This window comes from Argiope bruennichi, chromosome 6 (assembly GCF_947563725.1).
Source record: "Argiope bruennichi chromosome 6, qqArgBrue1.1, whole genome shotgun sequence".
In the NCBI taxonomy this organism is placed as follows: Eukaryota; Metazoa; Arthropoda; class Arachnida; order Araneae; family Araneidae; genus Argiope; species Argiope bruennichi.
Genome location: NC_079156.1, coordinates 128,916,844 through 128,934,075, shown reverse-complemented (window position 1 = coordinate 128,934,075; position 17,232 = coordinate 128,916,844). Strand labels below are relative to the sequence as shown.

The following is a 17,232-nucleotide window of genomic DNA, read 5'->3' as shown; positions in this document are numbered from 1 at the left end:
CAATAAATGCATTTATTCTGATCAAGCTCAGGTCGCGGAGGTCTGGTGGTAAGGTATCGTTGTCGGAAGCCGAGGCTTTTAGGTTCGAGACCCGATTCCACCGAAAAATCATCGTGTAAACTTATCTGGTGCATGTGAAATCTGTTGCGAGCCAAACATCCTCTCTCTGATGTGATGTAGAAGTTTGGTGAGGGGATAGTGTCTTATAAAGTGTCGTCCTCGTTATCTAACCGCGGTTCAAAATTAAGAGTCCGCCCCAAAGAGCCCTAGTTTTGCTTTAATACGGGACGTTAATATAACTGAATCAAAATATATCATCTAATTTCTGTATATTTTAATCTTATAAATGACTTAAAATATGCAGAGAAGATAGATCCAATTTTATATGCTCAAAAATTAAATCAGCACCTCCAATCCTTGTTCCTCTTTAATTTCTGCTCGCAGAAATACTGTAACTATTTTTTTACGTGCGTTGAAATTGAATTTTTGCAGTATGATTGCGACACTCTTTGTGAGCTGATAATAAAAGATACAAAACTAACAGAGCATGACTTTATATTATTTCGTTATCTGCAAAAGTTCGTTTTGAAGTTACATTTTAAATACTCTCGGTTCATTACCTTTACTGACTCACTACGTCAGAATTCAACCTCTTCCATCCAGTAGCTTATGTTACCTTGAACAATAACAAAAAGTCCTGAAAGCACGATATTATCTTTTTTTTAAAAAGCGCTTCGTGACAATTATAATTGTTGACTGGATCAATTGTTACATCATTGACATTCAATAAATGAGACATGCTATTCATATTTTAACTTAGATAGGATTTAAAGTTCCCGTGGTGAAGAAAACAATTGTCTGCATCGCTCTTATATCCCGGTAACGTAGACTGATGACCCAGTTGAGGTCTATGTTCTTTAATTAATAACAGAGTGAGCTATGAGATGGGTCGGGCAAATCAGCGGGGGGTGGTCTCCTTAAAACTTTCTCGTATATTCTGGAATAAAGGCATTATCTCAGAACACGCTTCCTATGGAATTGGTTAACAAATTGTTGAAATTCTGGGGAAAAGATCGCAAGATAACAAAGATGGTGTCGTTAAAGAGAAAAACAATGCTAGACAAAACAACGATAGACAGACAGACGGACACTTTCCAAAAAAATGCATTTTTCGAACTGAAGGAGGTCTAAAACGTGGAGTTTCGTCAAAATTTCGTGTTCTAATTTTTTTTTTTTATGATTACAACATTTTCTGTATGCTACATATACGAGTGAGTGAAACGGCTTTTAAAATAAATAACAAAAAGAATCTAAGTATTAAATTTGCATGTTTACATATTATAACCTCGTAAGAATTCTCAACCTCACTTATTATCGTGACCCGGGTGAAGTCACAAAATCTTTAACACAACTTCCGTCTTCTAAGGATGCAATATTTGTGACCAAAAATAATTAAAATTTCATTTCAATTGAAATATTTCATTAAAATTTGCGAACAGTTTCTAAATTTAGTTTAATTGAATATTAATTTATATTCTATCTTTTTATCTGTTATCAGATGTTAAGGTCTCTTTAAAAGTTTACGGTTGAAAATGAGGTCACCAAAATATCTTCCTTGTTAAAAACGTTTGTGGAAAAAAATGATTTAAAAAACGCGATGATGTTGAAAAGTTCTAAAAGTTTTAAAAAAATCCCATTAACAGCAGATGATTCTTTTCTAAAATAATTTTGTTTTCTGGAAAAAATGCTGTTTAAGAATAATATTTATGACGAGTATTAAATAATATGTCTGAATTATCGGTGAAATTTTGAACTTGTTTTAAAAATAACCTTGTTTCATCATTGAATCTAAAATTTTACAATTCATTGCCGATAGATGGCAGCACAATTTGCATTTCAACCTCGTTGGAGAGCAAATAAAATTAAGAATGATACTTATCAAAATATTAAATTCGAACACATTGATTTAAAAATATATATATTTCAAACTTGCTACAAAATTTTTAAATTATCGAAATCTTATTTCGTCAATCATCTAGATATAACTATGATGATAGTTATAAAAATATTAAGTCCGAACACAAAACACAATGATTTAAAAAAAATATTTTTCAAATTTGCTATAAAATTTCTAAGCCTTCGTAGCCTTATTTCTATCAAGCATCTAATGATAACAACGCATGATAAACAAATATTAATATTACAATGATTATATAATTTTAACAGAATTCAAAATAAAGTAAAACAGATATTTCTTCCATTTATTTTCACTTATGGATTGCTAATGTATTTCTTCTGATATCTTATACATATCTTTAAGAAAATAGTTGAATATTTTAATTCTTCTTGAAATTGTGCTCTTTTAAATATATTTTAAAATCATATATGAAATCAAACAATTCTGAAACAAGCATTAACCCATTCATATATTGAAGTAGGTTTTTTGAAAATGAGAATGTTTAAGATAAAAGAATTTTGAAAATAAGATTTGAATGTAGAAGGCTAACCTTTAAATATACGTATATATTACATATATTTTTGTATTACGTAGAACTCTGCAATAGGCTTAACTATAGCAAATACTTCAAAATAATAAGCGTCATTTTATTCTTTTCATATGTATAAGAAGCGCAGTTGAAAGTACAAATCAAAATAAACTATTAAATAGATTGATAGATTCTTTTTGACATTCTAAAGTCTCTATATCGATTCAGAATTCAAGTAAAAAAGTCACCAGCTTAATCATCATCGCATATGTCAAAATTTGAAGTATTCTCAATTGCCAAAATATTCTATAACAAAAATTCATTTATTCATTTATTTTAATAGATAAATTTTATTATAGAACTATTCGTTTTACAATAGGCAGCCAACCCATTTATTGTATTTTTCACCATAGGCACTCAATTATTCATTCTAATGGTCAGGTCGCACTACAAAATATTCAGATAAGCAGAAGTTCAATAAATGATCCTTTCCATTGAAAGCATCTTTTTCACAGAAAAACTCTCCGTAAAAGACGCTTCTCTTACTTGATTTCTGAATATAGACGAGTATTTTATAAGTGTTTTTTGAAAAAAATTAAAAAAAAAGTTCCAAAAAGGAAATTATTGTGTATATATTTTAAGGTAAATTTCAAAATATCTAACAAAATTGCAGAAAATGTTAAAATGATATGTACTATATAATATGTAGTAAATACATACGCTTATAAAGTATTCAAAATATTACCGTAAAGTGTCGATTATTGTATAAACTATTAAATTGTTAGTGTATAAATTATTGAAACAGTAAACTATTTTATACTATTGAAGTTGTATAAATATATTTTACTATTCAATGATAAATTATTACAACTATGTGAGTGTAGAGGAGGACGTGTTAGCTCAGATGTCACGGATCACGTCATCTGACCGCGGTTCAAAATGACGTGGTCCGCCCCAAAATAGCCCTAGTGTTGCTTTAAAAACGGGACATTAATATAACTAAACTAAACTACAGTTATGTGAAAATATAGATTTTAGGGGACAGTGAACACTATTTTTAATTTTTGTGAATTCTTCACTTAAAGTTATGAAATATTTATGAATATGCATTGAAATTTGAATACGTCAAATAACTATAAACTCTCTTTAAACAAAAAAATATTATTTTCAAAAAATTAAAAAAAAATATTTGATAAAAATTTTTTTAAAAATATTCCAATGTAACATTAATTTTTCTATTCTTTTTTTCTTATTATCCTATATAAATGTATTTGGAACATTTTATTGGTAATTCTACTTAAAAGTTAATTTTTTTAGAAATAATTATGCACTCATACACTGAATTGTCATAAGAATTTTGTATTTTTCTCGACTGAAATATACTTTGAACTATTTAAAAGAATGCACACTCACTTTTCTTTTAAGGTTTAAAAGAAATCTTTATCATCAATTTTAGGTAATTTCCTCAAAAAAAAAAAAAAAAACTTTAAAATGTTAGATAAATAAACTATTATCTAACATTTTAAAGATATTTAAATTTAATTAGAATATTATCAAAAATAAATAAAAATGTTTTTATTTATCTAAGCCCCTTAAATATTCATTTCATTATATACATTTTCATTCATTCATTTTATACATTTTATATTACTATTTTTGTTGAAAATAAGCATGCATTTCAGTGATGAAACGGTAAAAGGAGAATTTCTTATTCTCGCCATTTTTACTTTTTTGAAAGTCCACTGTCCTCTTCAAATGAAAGGATCACAACTGACATTATTTAGTTTTTGAATAAGTTGGCTCATTAATATGTAAATGAATCCTCCTTTTATTACGGAGAAACATTATTATTTTTTATCTCGTCCGTATTATCTATTTGCTAAAGCACTTATTTTACTGACACATTATCGATTTCTAAGCCGTTTCTGACGTAGGCATGTTCCTGAAAGGTATTTGTGTTTTAATCACGTTACATTGATCAACTTTAGGCTTAACTATATATCATTGAGAAACATTATTGACAGATTAACGTGACATCTTTAGAGATTAATCGCTGATTATAATAAACATTACATCCTTGTTGATTATATTTGGCAAGCATTCGATTAATACACAAGTATTTTTAAGATAAAAAGGAATGTTATAGTTAATTAATTAATGGTGTGGTTTGTTTAATTGTATTTCAAAGTAATTTTTTGTTCGTTAGGAATTTTTAAAATAAATGGATATTTTTTTAGAAAACACTTTCTCTCGTTTCAAACAGTTTTGTAAGCTTTTCTTTTTCATCCTCTGGGATTCACGAAATCACTTAACTTTGAATTCAAATTATTTATTTCTAAGGATGAAGTTTCATTTGATACTTCTTAACACTAATTATTAAGAATTATTTTTTTTGAGACTTCTCAATCCATTAACCCATTCTTACTTTCACATATAAGAAGCATACGAAGAGGCAGCATTGTAATCGTCAGAATATCCTATCTCGAAGTTGTTTATAAATCTCCATATTCTAGACATCCGAGAAAATGAAAAGCACATTTTTAGAATTATATCTATCTGATTGTCTACCATTTCGATAACTTATAAGCGATAAAGGCTATACAAAAATTTAGTAAGCAGTATTTATTCCAAAATTATGTATTTTTATCAAAATTTGAGCGAAATAATCTGAAGAAAGATATATATCTATAAATTTCAGTGACTGGCAGTTTCAGAGGTAGTGGCATTAAGGCTACATTCTCTCTGAATTTACTATGATGATATAAGTTTTCAAACGCTAAATATGATATGAGGGCGAAATTATAATATTTTGGACCTGGTGCCACTTGCACTCACTATGGCACTAAGGATTGATTTTTATCATTAGAAGCGTAAATTTGTATCAAGTGTTTGACTTTAAATCCTTAAAGTGATATATATTTATTAATATGGGACGATAAAATTTAGTGATTGGCAGTGGCGTCGGGTAGCATTAGGGTGACTTTGCTATGTTTTGGTACTGGTGATACTTGCACTCTTTATGCCCCTGGGAAATTCTTGATTTTAAATCCTTAATGTATATTTGTTAACATTTGATCCCACAATAACTCAATAAAGCATCTATACCATATAAGCGAAATTTGGTATGTCATGTTGTCGTCGAAAATGTAGACCTATATAAAATATCAGATTAATCAATTTACACAGTCCGAAGTGCATATTTGATTTCTTTTCACTGTTATATGAAGCATAAATGGCATCATGTGTTGTAAGAATAGAAAAAAAAAACACATTCCTGCTCATTGTTTCTTTTAAAAGTAAACGAACTACAACAATTCATACAATTCAGTATCTACAACAAATCGCATAATTCAGTATCTGCAACAATTCAGTATAAAAAACATGAATCTTCCTCTGATATATCTTTTTTTTCATTCTTTTAAATTTTAACTTTATTCTATTTTTAAGAAAAAGAGGATTGAGGCGGACTGTATTAGGACGGACGCTCAGTCTTAATTAAGGAAAACTATTTTAAATTGAAGTAAATTCTCGACAGATTGTGAAACCGGTAGAACAGTTTTTGCCCTCACGAGATGCTGAGGCATTGACCCTTAAGCAAATCCTAATATATTTTGTTACAGGCCACTGACCTTTCATTTCTCCTCTCCTTCATTTTCAGTTAGCTAATAACTCATTATGAATTTTTAAGCGATTATTGGGTAAGTCAGATGACTTTATTATTAATCGTTCTTTTACGTTCGTTGAGAATGACAACCTCACAAAGGATTAAAAATTATTTGGTTTAAAAATATTTTAATTAATTAAGGATCATTAACTCAATATCCAGAAGTGTTGAGGATTTTAAAGGAATCTTATTTAATAAATTCTTAAATATGGTATTTAACTAGTTTTTAGTTTGGTTTTCTTGATCTATTAAACAATTTTTTTTTAGTTTGTTTTCATGGTTTATTATTTTTGATTATTAGTAATATTTTAAAATTCAGATTAAGTTGAATTTTTTATTCTCTAAAATCTGCTGCCTGTTAGAGTTATGAATATAAGAAATTTCGGCATATTTTTAAACTGTTAATGTATATAATGTGGATTTTCTTATCTATTTATTTATTTATCTTATATTTTTATCAATACATATATTTGTAATGATTTTTACTTTCTAGTACATGTAGTATAGAGAAAGTATAGTTATCGTCGAAAAATACCAACAAATAAATTTTGAAGAATTTCCACGTTTTAGACCTCCCTGACCTGAAAAACCCATTTTAAAAAAATGTCCGTCCGTCTGTCTGTGACCAAGATAACTCAAAAACGCTTTGAGATAGAGGAATAAAATTTGGTATACGGTCTTTGTAGATTTCTGTCAAGGTTTGAACAAAATCCGTTCAGAGGAATGTCTGTCTGGCAATTTGAATATTAGTTGATATAATTACTACAAAACGAAGGGAGCTAGATAAATGAAATTTGGCACACACATTTAACATCTATAGTGTAGATACTTATCAAATTTTGAGTCAAATCGATTTGAGTGTTGATTGTCTATCGGTACTTTCAAAAATATATAAACGCGATAACTCAAAATCGCTATGAGTTAATTTTATTACATTTCGGATAGGATTTTGTGACTACAAAATAGTTTTGTGTCCATTTTTGTTTCAATCGTTTGGGAAAAGCGCCTCTAAAATATTGATCCGATTTTTCGGATGTCAGTAGCCACATGCCAGAGCTTAATCGCCAAATAACTAGTTAAGGATGACACAAGAAATTCTTTAAAGATGCTAAATTCACGCCAAAGGTTAACATTTGTAACTATTGTATGCCAATGCCATGTAATAATACCATCTGTTATAACTTTTTTTATTAAAGAGTATGCGGGAAAGTTTCGGCGCGATTACTCCGGTTTATTGGTTATATTGATTCCTCCTCTCTATTGATCAGATACATTGATAGATTTCTCTATTGATTGTGAATCTTGCTTTTATTTTCTTTGATTCACATTTTGTTGTGCATTTGCTTTAAGTTGTGAATTTTGTGTGTTGTTTTTGTTTGCATTTTATGACCAGAGCATAAAAATTATTTGATATGGAATTTTTGAACAATAAATCTATTGTGCTCAGATGGGACTCGGGATGTGTCTAATATGTCTTTATTGTATTTGGGATATTTTTCTCGGAGAGCCAAGAGAGACATTATTCTCTAAAACCATTTGGGTTGAACGGGATATTCTCTTTGATTTTTTTTAATGCTTTTTTTATCATTTCTAAATATTATGATATTTTATATTGTAATAATAAATCTTACCTTTCTTTTTAGTTTCAAAGTCGGCCCCATTCATTTCGTTGTGATCAGTACGGAGGTGTACTTTTTCCTGCTGTACGGGGGACTGGAAGCCATCTACTCCCACTACAAATGGCTGGACGACACGCTTCGAGTAAGCAACAAGCCTTTTATACTCTTATTTTCCATGATAATTTTATGCAAAAATGACAAGGAAACTATTTAATCCTAGTGTAAAGCGTTACATAATTTATTAAATGTCTATTAAAATTTCCTCGACATCTAATCGCGGTTCAAAATTACGAGGTCCGCCCCAAAATAGCCCGAGTGTTACTTTATAAAGGAACGTTAATGTAACTGAATGTCTTTTAAAAAATTTTACTTTCTCGTATATGAAGTATAAAAGAGAAAGAATTTAATTGTCAGAGAATGCGAATGAATTTTCACATTTAAATCATTCCTTAGTCCAAAAAATACATGAGTGAAACTATAGCATCTGTTTGTTTATCAGTGAACACTCTAACTCAAGGAAGGAGATTATATTTGGTATGTGGGTCTGACATTAATTCATTAGATTTCTATTAGATTGTTTCCAAAATCCATTGAAAGAAAGACTGTCTATCTGCCTTTCCATAGGAATGTGAACTTGACATTTCAAAAAAGACCAAAAGCTAGATACATGAAATTTGGTTTTTAATTTTGTCATCTGAAATGCAGATATGTATTGTATTTTAGATTAATTCCATCATCGGAATTGCCATAATAGGTTGAAAAAATAAAATTTGGCAATCATTTTGTCGCCAAAATTATAGATTTGTTTTGAAATTTGGAAACAATCAATTTAAAGGAAGGGGTGCAAATTTCATACTCGTTTTTTTTCGTAATACTACGAGACGCAAAACGATATAAAATTGTATCATAATGGAATTCGGATAGGTGAGGTGAAAATTTGGAGCTATCCTTCAGACCTCTAATACCATGATACGTTCAGAGGGTGCAGACTTTATAAGGTGTTGTATTCTCCGAGGACATGAGAAAGTTGAGAGGACAATACGTCCACTGATTTCACTCAAGACTTCATTTTTATCTTTAAAATTTCATTGGTTGGCAGGAGTTAAAAAAATAAAGAAATAAAAAAAAATGAAAATAAATTTAAAAAGGAATTGAAAAGGTCATTCGTGAAACTTTAATAATATAATTCACATCAAAATGATTGTTTCTCTCATTTTTTATATTTAATATTGGAATATCTAAAATCGTAAAAAGGGAAGTCTTGTAAAAGTGTTCTATTTTTTAATAATGTTTTACATCATCACATTTGGGACCAAAATCATTAACTGTGACAGTATTATAATCTTTCTTCCTTTATCTGCTTCCCTCAGTCGCAATTTGAATACTTGCTTTGGCACAATTTCCTATATTTGATTTGAAATCATTTCACAGTTTAGAAAACTTTTTGTTTCATGACGTTCGATACAAATTATTAATGTTAGAATTGTTAATGCCTTACTAACGTTCAATTAGAAGCTTCGTTTCATTCACTGCATAATGTAATGGAAAAGCTTCATACAATGGAGCAAGTCTTTGTAATTAATAATAAACACCTTTAGAATATTTGAAATTTCTTTCACAAATAATGAAGGCCGACGAACCATTTTCAGTTTTTAAGATATAGTTTTCAAACATATTCTTACAACTTTGCTGTCTATTAATTTTTAATAGTGACTATAATAGTGCTGTTAATTGATTATTTGACGGATGGGTGTGGTATACGTTGCGTCCATTTTCGTCCTAATGAATCCGAAAAAGAGAAAAAAATGCCTATCAATTAATTTCTTAAACATCTTACAATTAATTTTTAAATTATCTTTTAAAAAATGGCTCTATTTTATTTACAGTAAATTTTGAATTAAAAGGGGCTCAAGCCGATTTAGAAAGTGCGGAAATTCGGATATTATTTGTTAAAGTGCTTGTTAAAGTTAAAGATATTATTTAAAAGGCTTATTCCTGCTTGTTAAATTGCTGATTCATGCTTATATTATTCATGCCTGTTAAAGTTAAAGATATTATTTGTTAAAGTGCTTGTTAAATTAGTTTATGAAAATTATCAAGCAGGATCTACAGAAAATTGTAAATATTGCAAGATTTAAGTTGAGAAAAGAAGCCACAAATTGAACCATGTATGAAAAAATCACCATATAGTATTATTTATTTTTTGAAACGATATATGAGCGAAAGCAATACGTATATAAGTAATTTAGTCGTTAAAAATTATTTCTTTCGTTTAAAAATCAAGCCTTCAAAATCATTGACATAATTCCCATTATTATTTCACCTGTTTTGGAATTTTATTTTGTTTTGATTTTCTTCTCAAAAATCGATTTGAATAATTTGAAATTCGTATAACTGAGACTTCGGATAATCGAACTCTATTTTGTTAATATAAATGACTGATCAAATGAGGCATTACTATGCTATTTCGATTTTATATAGATGCAAGAAGTTCAGAATTATAATAGTTCCTTGCAAAACATTTACTATAAATGATAATCCGAATTAATAATTAATAGAAAGCAAAGGGGTTTGAATTTTTTACTTGTTGGACAAATATAAGCGTTTAAATTGCGCACTCATTCAAAATAATATAAGAAATTTGTTCATGTTAACAAAATAGTTTTGATATTATTTTTTTATTTACACTTTTTAAATTTTTATACTTAAATAAAATATTACATTTAAATAAAATAATTTTAAAATAATTTACTCAATATCTCTATATATTAACTTACTAAATAACTTAAATAATTTTACATTTAAATAAAATAAATTAATTAGAAAATTTTCTGAACCTATATTATCACAAAAAGTTGAATATTTCTATCTTTGAATAATTTACATAAGGGTATTTAATAGGAAATTATTAAGACTGGATATTAAATTAAAAACAGAAGTAGATAAAAGATTAGAAACAACAATGTTAAGATAAGAAAAAAAATATGCAAATTCTTCCTGAACGCACAATGCATTTCTGAATTCTATACTTGACATTTTTAAATAATAATAATAATACAGAAATGAATGCTTATTGTTTTAATTGAAACCATCACAAATGCGCGCAGATGATTTTTAAAATGATGAATTCCCAGACGACTTTTTTTCAATATTATGAAATTAATTCATGCTCGCGTGATAAACATAAAATATCAATTATCTTTTAAAGGTCGAATCTACTGTGCATCATGCAAAATTTCTCTCTCAATGACAAGTTCCGTTGATTGAAATAATAATTTACTTTTATATTTATGCTTTCTTCTTTCATTTAATTCCATTTGCAGTAAGAATTTTCATTAAATTTTCTTATCTCAGTATTTTAATTAAATTTTTAAAATTAGGTACTTACTAATGCTGAAGCTTTGTTTAGGATTTTTGATATAGTTTTTCCTTTATGTTTCAATCATTTGTTTCATCCAAATTATTAAAATAAGTACGATTTAAATTGTATTGAAATTGTCTTAGTTAATACTATATTTAATTAGTTTTGTTTTAATTTTCAAACTCTTATTTCCATTTGTATAAATTAATTAGTAACTAAGTGTACTATTGTTTGATCCGTTATGGATGGTTGAATTACTATGTTTCGGATATACGATAGCGTTCATTAAGATAATTAGTATTTAGTCTAAAAAGACGTAGTTCAAGTCTGATGCTGATTTGAGAAATTGTCTAAAAAATTTTACAGTTCATGCTAAATCAGGATAAAATGGAAAATGCAAATTTTTTTCTCTTTTGTTGAAATAAGTATAGTGAAGAGGATCAAAATGTATTTGGAGCTTTTTTTACTGTCTTGTACATGAAGGTACACAGAGAGATAGTACTGTAATCGTCAAAGATTTCGAATCTGAGATTTTTAGAATTTTTAAGTTTCAGAACCTGCAGAGTAAGAGAAACACATAATTGAAATTATGTACGCCTCTCTGTGAGCACGAGAGTTAAAAAATACTTTGAGTTGGATGAATGAAATTTGGAATATCAATTTACTCCAAATTTGTAGATTCCTATATCAAATTTTGAACGAAATCTATTCAAAGGGAATCTTTCTGTCAGCTGTTTGAGTACAAATGAGCATGATAGGTTCAAAATGTGAAGCGCTAGACAGATAAATTTTGGTGCACAGGTTTAGCATCCAATATGTATAGAGCATCAATCAGAAACTAAGGGAAGGGGTTGACCATTTCTTGATCTGTACTTTTGCATATATGTAAACTCAATAATTCAAAAATGAAATAGTATAAATAACTGAGATTTAGTAAGTGATCTTGCAACTATGGCTGTATGAAACGTTGGTTTCAATCGGTCGGAAAAAATACATCCAAAATACATGTTCAATTTTTTGGCACTTGCTATTAATAGGAAGGCTAAGAATTAATCGCCAAACATCGTACGCCGGATTCACACCAAAGATCTAAATTTCGTAGTTATTGTTTCCCAATGCCATGCAAAACATTCGCAGCCTTATCCAAGATCTATAATTTTAGGAGATGACACCTTTACAAGAAAGTATGCGAGAAAGTTTTGAAGAGACGACTGTCGCTAGTTAACCCTTTAAAGGGCCATTTTTTCTAGTCATATTATATTAAAATATTTTTAGGCTTGAAATTAGAATAAGAAAAGGGATTCATTTAGCTTATTAGATAAATTTAATTTGATTAATTAATTAATTTGGATAATTAATAATTTAGAAACAAATCAAGACACATCATTTTGTCTGAGATAAAGAACTGAAGCATCTTAGTTTCTGACTCACTAAAAAAATGTGTCAGAACTTATGCCAACCTACATAATTTCATACAAAGATTGATAAATTTGGTGGGAAGCATACTTCCCACGGCCCTAGAAAGGGTTAATTAATAAGTGGACTATTTCATTTATATAAATTAATTTCTTACTTAGTAATTTTGCAGTTCACAGTGTCCTATGTATCTCCAATAATTTACGTAAAAAGTTAACACTCTTTTCGTAATTGTGGGGGAATCCTGTATAAGATGATGTTCAACGCACCATAATTGATTGAAACTGCATAAAGATTTTTCTCTCTTTTTTAGCAAGCTAATCTTCCACAAAATCGTGCGAAGTGGCCCTGGGTCATCATTTTAGGCCACAGGCCCATGTATTGCTCAAATGTGGCGCTGCGCTACTGTAGATTGGACTCGAATCCGGTAAGTTATTCTTTGTTTTTTTGGACTAGAATAATGGATAGAAACTTCATCTTTGGTGATAATGTTTCTTCATCTTCTGGGGTTTAACTCAGATCTAAGTCATTAAAATCGTTTAAAAAAATTTCTATGTTCAATTAAGAACATTCATTATATCACAAAATATTGTAATTTCAATTGTATACTTTAATAAATTATACTTATTAATGTTTCTGATGGTTTTTGAAATTTAATGAAGAAATTTACTTGATTAGAATTGAAAAAAATTACGTTTTAATATGTGATATTAGTTTAATTCTTCTTTGAAATGTTTCGTCGAATTTAGTTTATAGAATATATGGTTGGTAATTATGCTAAATTAACCTGGAATATATAACGATGAAACAACAGGCATTGATTAAGAAAAGGTTTTCAAAAATTTTAAATATTTTTAATTAATTAAAATTAATGAAATGTCAATGTTTTTTCCTGAATAATTTTATAGAATATTATCATGCAGAAATCGGTTTTACGTCACTTTAAAAATTAAAAAATTAACTTTTCAGTGATATCAATTTTATATCCACACAATTTCTTTTTTAAATTTAAGAAAATAGTTCAAAATTTATTATGTAATATTTGATGTTATAGATTTTTATCTTTCATTCATTATTGACATCCTTATCAAGATATTTAATTGTGGAGACGAATTTAACAGTATAATCTCCAATAAAAAATCAATAAATTTACATTCAAAAGATAATTTATTTTTCTGTTTCAAATTGAATGGAACTGCTTCGGTCTTTATTCGTTATTTTGATTAAGTTTATACAGGGTGTTTATAAAGTCCCGGACCCATTTTGATGTTTAATAACTCATAAAATAATAAAGATATAAAAAAACTTATGGCATTTATTGACGGAATAACTCATATATTTTCCTTTTCAGGTTTGAATATTTTTACTTTTGTAAATATCGTCTGCGCGTGTGGTTAATTTCAGATAATTTCATTTTCCAGTCTAAATATCTGTACTTTTCTAAATATTGTCTGCTTATTAATTGCATTTTTCTCTCTTTTGTTTTTGGCAACTATTGCAATGTTATGTTTACTTTTGATGTGTTTGTTCTATGTAGTACTTTTATATGTGATGCTTTATTCGAGCGGATATTAAGGAGAATGCATACACCACAAGAGAAAGCACAGATTTTATGGTGGTTCATAGAAATGAAATCGATAATGCAAGCACAGAGAAATTTCAGAAGAATTTACCAAAAAGATCCTCCATCCAAAAACAGCATCTTGCGGTGGAAAAAGAATTTTCTAGAAATTGGAAGTATCGAAGATAAGAAACGTTCCAGACGTCCTTGCACAAGTGATTTTGATGTTGAGCGTGTCAGAGAGACATTTTTACACAATCCTAGAATATCTGTGAGATCAGCGGCAGCAGAATTGGATATCCCAATTTCGACGGTGTACAAGGTTATTAAGAAAAAATTAAGACTGCATGCATACAAAGTTCAAATTGTTCAAGTTTTGGAACCGAACGATAGGCCTAGGAGGATGGCCTTTGCAACAGATATGCTAAGAAGGATAGAAGATGCTGCTGATTTTCTGAAGAGCATAATGTTCTCCGATGAAGCATCCTTTCATGTTTCTGGCATTGTTAATTGCCATAATGTGCGCAAATGGCTCTGTGGATGCCGACATGCTTGTCGCTACCTGGCGTGAAATTGACTATCGACTTGATATTCTCCGTGCGACGAAGTGGGCACACGTGGAAGTTCATTGACAAGGGTCATGAAACTTTTTGAGTCTATTTAACCATTTATGTTATTAATTTAAATCTATCTTTATTATTTTATGAGTTATTAAACATCAAAATGGGTCCAGGACTTTATAAACACCCTGTATATTCAGGAAACATAACGGTATAAAAACGCAGACGATAAAATAAATATTACTTTTTTATGTAATAATACGTTCCTAAATTTTTAGAAGTTCGAAATGGCTGCATTTTGTTTCAATATGATTTTTAAAACATTTGTGAAGGGAGTAAATGTTGTTGGAACAAGCGATTCCATTCGGAAACTGGCTCCACTTACTTCACTTTTGTGTATGCTACCTAGAATCACGTGGTGGCTGCAGTTTTGGAGCTCATCTGATGAAATTATAGGCTCAGTTACCAGTCAGTTCTTAATTGCCACCAATCACCAATATTCATTTACACATTTAAATAATCCATACTCTCTTAAAAATATAATGTTTTGAACTGTTCTTTTTATGACTTATTGATGTTACTTATGACTGATGATGTACCAATATTCATTTACACATTTAAATAATCCATACTCTCTTAAAAATATAATGTTTTGAACTGTTCTTTTTATGACTTATTGATGTTACTTATGACTGATGATGTACCAATATTCATTTACACATTTAAATAATCCATACTCTCTTAAAAATATAATGTTTTGAACTGTTCTTTTTATGACTTAGATGTTACTTATGACTGATGATGTACCAATATTCATTTACACATTTAAATAATCCATACAATCTTAAAAATATAATGCTTTGAACTGTTCTTTTTATGACTTATTGATGTTACTTATGACTGATGATGTACCAATATTCATTTACACATTTAAATAATCCATACACTCTTAAAAATATAATGCTTTGAACTGTTCTTTTTATGACTTATTGATCTTTGCCTGTATTAGCTCTTGAGATAATAATTTGTCCTTCCGAGTTAAATTTCCTAAATTTGCTTGTGTGGGAAGAAAATCTTGAAAGCATGGAATATCCATATTTTGCCTAATAAAATTTGTTACTTTCTGGACTAACAATTATTTGATGTCATTCGCATTAATTCGAATTTAGTATTAGCAGATAGTATTAATATATCAGAGTGGTCGGTAAGTTTTCTTTTAAGCCTTTTAAATTCAAAACAGGATCTCATATAGCCAAGATATATTACATGTACCTATAGTAAAATGGCTAAGCTGAGCTTATGGAAATAGATTACGATGATTTTTGCTGAGAAATAATGCAATTACGGAAAATAATTTTAAAAAATAAAGGATTTCCACAAAAATGTCCAATTAGAACAATGTTCGTTACTAAATATTTACGATAAACATTCCGTGACTTGAAAAGCGCTTTTATTGAGTTACCGCATACGTTTTATTAACTGGTCTTTTTGGCTGATATCCTCTACATTTTAGTTGTAAATGCCTTATTTAGCTGCTAGAAGCGCTACAAACTGTCTCCATAATTTCAGCATAACCACTTTACTATAGGCATACATTATGTTTCTGTCTATACTAATCGACATTTTGAATTCTAAAATGCTTACACACACACACACACACTTTTCATGTTATATTTTGATGTAAAGTATTCGAGTAGGAATTAGGAATTAACAATATATTCTCGCGCAAATATATTTTCAAACAGTTACTGTCTCATTTAACTATTTAGAGAAAATATCACCTAAAATGATGACATGCCTTTAATGATGACATGTCTTTAAATGATGACATGTCTTTTAAATGATGACATGTCTTCAAATGATGACATGTCTTCAAATGATGACATGTCTTCAAATGATGACATGTCTTTAAATGATGACATGTCTTTAAATAATGACATGCCTTTAAAAATTCAGTCACCTTTAGACGTATTAAATATTCTCATTCCTTTTAAATTATTTAAATATTCTTTATTGAAACGTCATTTCCTTCGTGCAGGTGAGAGTTGGCTTGCTGCGATCTTACGGTCTGGAAGATCTCCTTTATGAGCATGGGGTGGACGTTGCCTTCTGGGGACACAACCACTGCTACGAGAGGCTCTTCCCTACTTACGATGGAAAGGTAAGGGGCATGGTCTTCAATAACCATATCGTAGTTACCATTAATAATAATAATTGTCCTAATTTAAATCTTTATCATGTGGAAGACAATTTCATTCTTTTTTCGGAAAATGTTCTTATTTAACTGACTCCAATTAATTTTACGAATATGCATTTGATGAGATAACGTGTCTGATATGATTTGATATCAGGTTTAAGCATGTTTATCTCTCTTAAACATTTATATTAATAAGTTTGAGATGACCCTTTATATCACCGGTAAACATCAGGCTGTTTTTTGAAAAATATTTTCAACTTTTACAGGTGTATAACGGCAGCTATGAAAATCCATACAGAAACCCTAAAGCTCCTGTTCACATTACCAGCGGCGCAGCAGTAAGTGCATTGCTTTTCTTCAAAATAGTA

At 29.0% G+C, this 17,232-nt stretch overlaps 1 protein-coding gene across 1 annotated transcript in view; it reads left to right on the top strand.

Moving 5' to 3' along the window:
- Window positions 1-17,232, top strand: part of LOC129972881 (acid phosphatase type 7-like) — a 105,951-nt gene that overhangs the window by 70,497 nt on the left and 18,222 nt on the right. The window contains exons 7-10 of the mRNA XM_056087187.1: window positions 7,794-7,911; window positions 12,860-12,973; window positions 16,706-16,828; window positions 17,131-17,202. Coding sequence (XP_055943162.1) covers window positions 7,794-7,911; window positions 12,860-12,973; window positions 16,706-16,828; window positions 17,131-17,202 — 427 coding nt within the window. The remainder of the gene's footprint in view (window positions 1-7,793; window positions 7,912-12,859; window positions 12,974-16,705; window positions 16,829-17,130; window positions 17,203-17,232) is intronic.